General features: G+C 40.3%; 1 protein-coding gene across 1 annotated transcript; it reads right to left on the bottom strand.

Annotated features, from left to right (window-relative positions):
* Positions 1–1,424: 1,424 nt before the first annotated feature.
* On the bottom strand, positions 1,425–8,472 carry LOC123967197 (GTPase IMAP family member 9-like). The gene is made up of 3 exons (XM_046043232.1): positions 8,355–8,472; positions 7,321–7,426; positions 1,425–2,997 (listed from the first exon to the last, which is right to left on the bottom strand). Exons 1-3 carry the CDS (start codon positions 8,460–8,462, stop codon positions 1,919–1,921), a joined length of 1,293 nt encoding a protein of 430 aa, XP_045899188.1. The 5' UTR covers positions 8,463–8,472; the 3' UTR covers positions 1,425–1,918.
* Positions 8,473–9,103: the final 631 nt, after the last annotated feature.

The following is a 9,103-nucleotide window of genomic DNA, read 5'->3' as shown; positions in this document are numbered from 1 at the left end:
GCAAATGTGTGCACCTAAAACAGGGGGTAAATGGTTAGATGGACATTGTTTATGAACCTGGCATGATTAAAATGCACAGGAACTCCTGACATATAAACATGATTTATTTTTATACTAAAAAACTCTGGCAGGGCAAACTTCAGGGTGTGTTAAAGCACTAAATAACCTGTAGATTAATCATTACTGTGACACATGAAACGAGAGACACAACTTGTAATTCCAAAAACAGTCCCGCTTCAAAAATTTACTTGTTGCTTGAAAACAGTTTCCCGAAGACGGCCGCGGGAAACGAAGACGAAATCATGCGATATTTGGCAGCTCCCTCAAGGGTTGCGTGCTGAAGGTGCTGTCACAGCTTGGACTACAAATGCAGCCAGGGCTGTGAGAAAATCGCCTTGTTACTTTCGTCCTGGTTTACACCTTGTGGAAGAATATTTAATAATCATATGATTTTGAAGTCTATTTTAAGCTAGACCAGAAGGGCCTTGCTCTAGCATTCTGTTGTTTGATCCCTTTTAAATAATTCCCCTTTTGTCCTTCTGTAAATAAATGATTGATGAATACTATTTTTCAGGTGGCCAGAAACACAACTCCAATCGAATGCTACTCATGTGTAAAGCAGCTATCAAGTTTTCCATATTAACTGAAAGGTGACTATACATCAGTTTTGAGTCCACAACTTGTTTCTGCTGCCAAAGTGGTAAAATTGAAAATTTGCGATTAATTGCATTGTTATGTGCAAAATTGTAAAAGTAGTGTATTGCGCCCTTTTAATTTAGATTTACTGCGATACACAAAAGTGCAATAACATGTGGTTTGCAAACATTTTAACCATATAATGTGCTTTCTACCAGCAGTATTCCCTTTACATAGCAATAAAATATTTCTTGTAAATCTCAACTTAAACATTAATGTAATCAAATATTAAACCAAAGCTATTTACCACTGCCAGGACATTACCTTTTATCTAGCTTGTTAAAACAAGCAGTTTTCTTGTTTTTGTTTCTGAACAGGTATCAGGGAGCAGCATAACCACTATGTTCAGAAGGGTCGGGATGATGTCTACATTGAAACGTCGGGATGGACGATGGGGGGGTCTTCTGTGCATGTGTTCACTCGCACAGACTTTATTTGGTTAATAACTTGAAATGACGTTAGTCGCGGTGGGTATTTCACAAGCACGGACCAGGTAACGTTAAAGCAGCATTGAACACACAGGGTGCAGGTGTTGGTTTCGGCTGTTTGAGTTGTTTGATAGGCTGTGTCATTAACAAGCAAGCGCCTTTAAAGGTGTCCTTTTTTATGAGTGCATGGAACAAACATTTTGCCATTAGTTCAGTGTAAGACTCCCAAGTTCCTGAAAAAGCATTGAACTGTGACCTTGGAACTCTTGATTGGACAGTTAATTATTAATTTGACAAAGGTTTGGTCTTAATAGCACATCTTTATTTCTAGTTCAGTTTAGCACATAAACACAAACTGCCAGCAGAAGGGAATCAAAATCAAATAATGTACTATTAGTCTGCAGGAAAACAAATGGCAGTCATTTAAAATACAATAAAAAAGAAAACTTGAAACAATAGGTAATTTAATGAAATACATAGGTTTAGTTAGGATTTCATCTTAAAATGTTATTGATATGCAAACACATTACACTGTCATATGTTAATATACACATTAAATATCTCCTTAGGCCATATTCACATACTCATGTAAAAAGGACTGTGTTGAGTGACTTTACTAACCTCCAGGACATAGCTCTACTTCAACAAATAAAAATTTGCTTCATCATTCACTCATACAAAAAATAAATTGTGAATATATTTCTGTGGATGAATTAATAATAGCTTTTTTTTGTTCTTGTGTGTGAGCATCTGGAGGGTTCCTCTGTAGTTAAACAGCCTGAGTTTAGGACCATTCACTTGAACCATCTTCCAATTGCCTTTCCAAGTTGTTTGATTCCTCCAACTATAGCTTCACCAGCTAGAACCAGAGGATATAATGGATTAAACTCCTCAGCTTCCTCCCTGGCCTCCTTTTCATATCTGGACTGCAACTTTTGTTTTTCCTCTCTCAAGTCTTTCTCATGCTGTTCTGTTAGTTTTTTCATCTCCCTCTCTCTGTCATCACGATCTCTCTGTCTCTGTCTTTCTAGCTCTTCCCTCTCCCTCTTTCTTTCCTCATTCATCTCCTCCTTCTCCCTCTTTCTCTCCTCCTCTCTCTCTTTCTTCTCCCTCTTTCTGTCAGCATGGATTTGCTCTTTAATTTTCTTCATCTCTTTTTCATATTTTTCTTGAAGTTTCCTTTCAAGTTTCTCTCTTTCTTTCTGTATTTGCTCTTCCTTCTCTTTCAGGATGCGTTGTTTCTCCTCTTCAAGTGCCCTCTCGGCCTCTTGGAACATCTTGTTGGTGTAGTGGCTTCCTCCGTTCCTCTGGACTATATTTCTGATCTTCTGGTGCAGCTCAGTGACCTGAGAGCGATCCTGCTTCTCCTTGTTGTTGAAGACATGGTACTGGCCGTTACATCTGCCCACGAGTTCTTGAAGTTCTGGGCTGCCATTCAAGAACTCCTCAATAGTGTTTTCTAAAAGGTCACCACCAGTAAAGAGAACCATGCTGTATCTGTCTGCAGCCTGGCCAAAGATTTCTTGAATCCTTTGCACCGTCTGTTTCTCCTCTTCAGTGTATCTGCCCAACCTGATGACCACCAGGAACACGTGGGGTCCAGGAGAAGCGTAAGAGATGCACTGGCATATATCTGTAGTTGTTTTATTCATGCCAAACCTGGTGTCAAACAGGCCCGGGGTGTCAATGACGGCAACCTGTTGCCCATCCACCTCAGCTTTGCCCTTAGAACAGTCTACAGTCATAGACGTTGCACTGAACTTTGATTCAAAGCACTGTCGTCCCAGAATGGTGTTTCCAGTGGCACTCTTCCCAATTCCAGTCTTCCCAACCATCACTATCCTCAGCTCCTCATTATTTGTTCTGCTGCTTCCTGTGTAGAAGAATGAGTGACAATCAATACAAATCTTTATAAGGTTGTAAATAATGCAACTTTAAACTGCCCCCTCTTTCTGACAGTGCAGACGCTTTGCTGCTTGCTCTTGCCTCTCCTTGCATTCTTTTGCTTAAACTCTTTTTTTCCTGCTAGAAATCAGCAGCTCTTGGATACTTTTAAATCACTGGGACTGTCAGATAAAGTAGGCTATTGCCATACTTTAAAATCTTTTATGATGCTACGCAAGTGCAGCATATCAATAGCACTAGCCTGTACTGCAGTGACTGGAGCAATAGCTAATGCTAATTAGCAACAAGGTGCCACCCTTCTCCACAGACGACTTCTACAAACTTCTACAGAAAATTAATGTGCTGGAAACCAAGATCCACAGGTTAGATGTAAATGAGGAAGTGAATGGATTATGTGGGAATGACACCACTTTACCGTGGACCCAAAACAGTGGACAAGAGCATGCTAACACATGGCTAATTAGCACCAACAAGAATACCAAGAAGCAGGAGGCCTGTGTACTGGGTAATAAATCTAAAAGTGGGAGTCCTCCCTGGAACGCTCTTGGTGCAAAGCCTAAGAATAAATCATTTCCGTGAGAAATGGAAGGACGAGTAACAGGCAGAACCCAGCGCCCTGAGATTTGTGATGCGACTGGCTGGCCTGCATTATCATCCAGGCAGAGCGCCTCTTCAGCAACTGTTCTTGGTAGGACACAGCCGTGGACAGATGCGAAATGGAGAATTAGCAACAAACTTTCCCAACAACCGAGTGTGCAACAGCAGAAAAGATTTTCACCACTACTGCAGGACCCTGGATCTCCGTCTGATGACCTGGATAACATCCCATCCTCACACAGAAGGGTAAGGACTGAGAGTAAATCAGAAAGTAAAAGGCTGCAGGGAAAGCTAATGACTGGGCCTCAAACTCTGACTGTGGGTGACGCTGCTGTAAACGATGTAAGAAGCATTTGCAGTAAGAACACCAAAGTACTCTTCTTTCCGAAGGATATGGTCTCTGACTTGGCAGAAAGAATTCTGCATATTGTGGCTGAACATCCTAGTGTGAAAAACATCATACTGCACATAGGGACCAATGATGTTGTGAATCAACAGTCTGAAGTGTTGAAAGAGGACTTTAATAATCTGTTGAACACAGTCAGCTCTTTCAATGCTGAGGTGTTTATCAGTGGCCCTATACCGCCAATCCGAAGAGGAGCTGAGAGATTCAGCAGATTGATGGCTTTGAACACGTGGCTCTTAACGGCATGTACTGTCCATTCAGTGCATTTCATCGAAAACTTTTACTTTCTGTGGGACCGCAGACATCTTTTTAAGGCAGATGGACTTCGCCTTAACAAGTCAGGAGTAAAATTGTTTAGCTCCAACCTGTTTTACTTTCTGAGTCACTCATCTGTTCCCTCTGCCAAGGACAAGAGACAAGAGGAATCAAAACAAGAAGAAGACATGACACAACACACCAGAAACTTTGGAGTGCCAACCCAACCCCCACTGGAAGAGAGCTCTGATCACGGGAGACATCTGAGCCAAGAGGAAGAGTCTCCACCTCTCTCACTGAAAATCAACAGTGAGGATTCAACATCTCTACCCCCCCAATCCCCACCATTCAGACACACTTTCTCCCCTCTCCCCCCTGTTGGACTTCACTGATCACATGGAAGACCAAATTTACTCCCCGCACCTTCCCTCGCTCCACTCCCATTTTCTCTACCCTAAACCCCCCTCACCATCCACCTCCACCACTGGTTCTAAGTCCTCCAGGTTTGACACATGTGTCACAAATACAGCGCACAACCCGCCTTCCTGCTCCGCAACGGCGAAAAAGCCCAGTAAGCTCTGTCTGATATGTGCTGGGTCCAGGCTACAAGGAAAATAGCACTCATGACTCTTCCAAGGACAATCCGGGGCCCAATGTGCTGGTAGTCTTCTCCATCCCTGTCTTAGGTAACAGAAAAAGCATGGTGAATGTGTTAAGAAACAGGAAGCACTCAACATATCCTGCAAATTTGTATTAATTCCTCATCAGCTGCAGCCTGTCGAAAAAAGTGGGCCAGATAATGTTTTTAACACACTAAAATTAGCTTTGTTAAACGTTAGGTCTTTGGCAAGAAAAACATTTTTAATCAATGATTTTATAATCACTCACAATCTTAATTTCATGTTTTTAACTTAAACTTGGTTGGACCAAGATAACAGTGCAGCTGTCTTATCGAGTCTACCCCTCCCAGCTTCAGTTTTATGAGTGAAGCTAGAGTGCATAAGAGAGGAGGTGGAGTTGCCATTTTGTTTAATGACTCCCTCCAATGCCAAAAGGTGTCTTATGGGAATTTTGCTTCTTTTGAATATGTGGCTCTTCAGCTGAATTCCTCTTCTCGAGCTATTTTTCTAAATATCTACAGGCCCCCTAAATACTGTGCAAACCTTTTTGATGACTTTGGTGAACTGCTGTCTATAATCTGTATTGACTTTGACTGTGTGGTTATTGTTGTTGATTTTAACAACCATGTTGACAACCCCCAGGAAAGAGGGACTAAAGAACTGTGTTGTGTTCTTAGTAATTATGGATTGACTCAACATGTGACGAGGCCCACGCACAATAAAGTGCACACTTTGGACTTGGTCATCTCCACGGGTCTGGACATTTCTGGTTGTGGTGACTGATGTTGCCCTCTCTGATCATTCCTGTGTTTTCTTTGAGAGTGCTATCTGCGTGCACACAAATGTACAAACAGAGGTGATCACAAAACGGCACATCACTGAAAACATTGATATTCTGCCAACAGGTTTTTTAAAAATGTGTCTAAATGCATGGCCTCAGATCTTCTACAAATTGTCAACATGTCTCTCCTCTCAGGTTTTGTTCCACAGGCCCTGAAAACTAGTCATTAAGCCACTCTTAAAAAAGAGCTAGCTAGACAGTTCACTAATGACCAATTATAGGCCCATATCAAATCTGCCGTTTTTAAGTAAAATCATTGAAAAAGCTGTTTTTCAACAACTTAGTACTCTCTTGGCACTAAATAACTGTTTTGATGTCTTCCAATCAGGATTTCGACCACACCACAGCACTGAGACGGCTGTTATTAAGGTCTTCAATGACATCCATTTGAACACTGACAGTGGCAAAATTTCAGTCTTGGTATTATTGGATCTCAGTGCTGCATTCGACACGGTCGACCAGAACATATTACAAGACAGGCTTGAAAACTGGGTGTGACTTTCTGGCACAGTACTAAACTGGTTTGAATCCTAAAGGACAGGGACTACTTTGTGTCTCACGAAAAGTGACACTGACGAGCTACAGTCAGCAAACGGTTGCTTGAAAGGCACCCGAGCTTCTCTTCTCCCTCGTCTCTCTCTGCCGAGAGAGTTTAGCAGGCGGAGAGAACAGGAACCGGTAAGCGTCACGTAGTGCCCAGAGAACCTGATATGGACAGGGCAGAGGAGAGTACCGGTGTAACACCGGTGCGTCCACTTCAAGACTGTACATCTACATCTGGGTTTATAGGTCATTGGTGCTGTAGTTGTTTATATGAAAATATACCACTGCAGTGGTCGAACATGAACATCACAAAGTAAATTATGCATAATAACAGTATCACTTTGTATTTATATCCAAGCAGGTATTGGATTAAGATCTTAGAAGATGTAACTTCCTTTGTATCCAACATTTTCTTTCATTTACCTTTGTTATATTCTACATCAGCCTCAGGAGGACAAACTAGGGAGCTACATTGAGCAGTGTTTGAGCACACTGCACACTGCAGTGAGGGGCTTCTCATCCAGACTGATATTTGTTTAAAGATTTCTTAGATTTTGAAAATAAACCTTTTCCTTAACAAAATAATGATGATGATAATATAACCGTTAGTTTCTGTGATGTCGCCCAATACACCAGAGAAAAACTGATAACATAGCTGAGTTAAAAGCACATATTCTGAACCTTCCTTCAAAAGAGGACTCAAGATTCTTCACAACAAAATGGCATTCATCTCAAAAAGAAAACAAATCTTTAACATTTTCCTAGAGACCGAGAAATTGTTATTTTTAACTGAAAAAATCTTAGAATTGTATAAAAGTACTCCAGGATTTGTAGTCAGATTAACACCTTGGAACAAAAGTTAAATAAGACATATATCTTTGCAGTCTACCCAATGTTAGTCTGTTGAAGTAATTGTGTATAGGAGCTACAGTACATTAGTGTTACATAAAATTGGATTTAGCCATGATCACTGTTATATAACCATAAAGTAATTGCACTTTAAAACATGGATACAGTATCATAACTTACCTAAGTTGCTGATCATGTTTGGGTTGTAATACTTGCTGCTCATGTTTGATTTAAAGAGTACAAAGTACTGCAGTTGAAGTGAAGACACAGAGATCTGCTGCAGCTCCTTATAAAATGGCCCAAACCACACCCATCAGTAGCTGCACTGGTTATAAAGTGAAACTGAAAGTGAAAGGGAATCTGAAGCCGCATGAGGATATTTTGGTTTGAAATATCGATGGGACTGTCAGGGGTTTTCTGGCTCTAAATGAGGCAGAGGTGGTACCTTCAATTGGCTAAAGCAAACACTTTTTACAAGCCACATATTTTAAGAGTGTTAATGATGATATGATTGAAGAAAATGACAATAATCATGTTAAATCATATTTTATAAAGAAACATAAAGGCACCCTGTTCAACATTAAATCAAATACAGTCCCAGAGCTCAGGTGGGACATCTCTACCATTAAGACAAAAGTCAATCATTTACCATTCATACTATGATGATAATTACTTAGTACATGTCCCAGTTATATGTGAAACGTCTGTAAAGAAAAAAAGGTTTTCCTGATGGCCACACGCTGGCATGTTTATCAGAGCTTTTGCTTTTACTTTCATAATAATTACAGCCTGTATCATAGAGCGTATCCAGTGTCATGCTTATGATATGTTTATCCGACTTCTTTATGCATGCCTGCTTAGTTTCCCGGAAATCCCTTTGTACACTGTAAGCTGTAAACTTTGCTCCCCCTCCCTCACCATTTACAAGAAATGGCAGCAGTTCTTTTAAGCTCAACATTCTGTGCACTGCCTCTCCTATGATATGAAAGTGAAACAGGATGGATAAAATGAGTCCAGATTTAGATACATTTGGTTAAAGGTTTTCAGGGTACTCAACATCTTTTATGCAGTTTGAATAATAAAGGTAGTAATAGTGATTTAATATGTTAATTGAAATACATGTGAATATATTCAAAAAATAACATACAGTCTTTAAACATTGTGAATCAATATATCTAGCAAGAGCGATTCTTCTTCTCCTTGTTGTTGAAGACATGGTACTGGCCCTTACATCTGGCCACTAGTTCTTGAAGGTCTGAGCTTTCATCCAAGAACTCCTCAATAGTGTTTTCTAAAAGGTCACCACCAGTAAAGAGAACCATGCTGTATCTGTCTGCAGGCCAGCCAAAGATTTCTTGAATCCTTTGTCTGTTTCTCCTCTTCAGTGTATCTGTCCAGCCTGATGACCACCAGGAACACGTGGGGTCCAGGAAGAGCAAAAGAGATGCACTGGCTCATATCTTTAGTTGTTTTATTCATGCCAAACCTGGTGTCAAACAGGCACGGGGTGTCAATGACGGCAACCTGTTGCCCATCCACCTCAGCTTTGCCCTTAGAACAGTCTACAGTCATAGACTTTGCACTGAACTTTGATTCAAAGCACTGACGTCCCAGAATGGTGTTTGCAGTGGACGTAGTTGTTTGGGTTACAGAACGATTCAAAAAAATATATTTGGGATATGAATGGGAATATATTCAAAGCACAATATAGTCTTTAAACTTTTTGAATCAATATATCTATCGAGAGAACAAGAGATGCTTTGTCTGAATAATTCTCCACCATAAGCACCATGAGAGCCAATTATTATAAACTGATTTATCAAAATATTGTATTTGTTAAACGTTTTTTGTAACATAACACCTTAAGTTTGTAATTGACGTTTTTGAGGAGTAGTCTAAAAACAATTTATCTAATTAAAATGCCAATGTATGCAGTAACATCCAAAATCTAAGTTTGTGTACT

Source organism: Micropterus dolomieu, unplaced genomic scaffold, assembly GCF_021292245.1.
Source record: "Micropterus dolomieu isolate WLL.071019.BEF.003 ecotype Adirondacks unplaced genomic scaffold, ASM2129224v1 scaffold_132, whole genome shotgun sequence".
NCBI lineage: Eukaryota > Metazoa > Chordata > Actinopteri > Centrarchiformes > Centrarchidae > Micropterus > Micropterus dolomieu.
Note: the sequence above shows the minus strand (reverse complement) of the source record. Positions and strands in the feature narration are given on the sequence as shown.

What these genes read in the sequence shown, in the direction of transcription:
- LOC123967197 (XM_046043232.1), bottom strand. Translation starts at nt 8,462, where the DNA reads ATGGTTCTCTTTACTGGTGGTGACCTTTTAGAAAACACTATTGAGGAG. An exon ending in GATGTAAGGGCCAGTACCAT is followed by an intron (nt 7,427 to 8,354) that starts GTCTTCAACAAC and finishes CCATTTTATAAG; the next exon opens with GAGCTGCAGCAGATCTCTGT. An exon ending in AAACATGATCAGCAACTTAG is followed by an intron (nt 2,998 to 7,320) that starts GTAAGTTATGAT and finishes TCTTCTACACAG; the next exon opens with GAAGCAGCAGAACAAATAAT.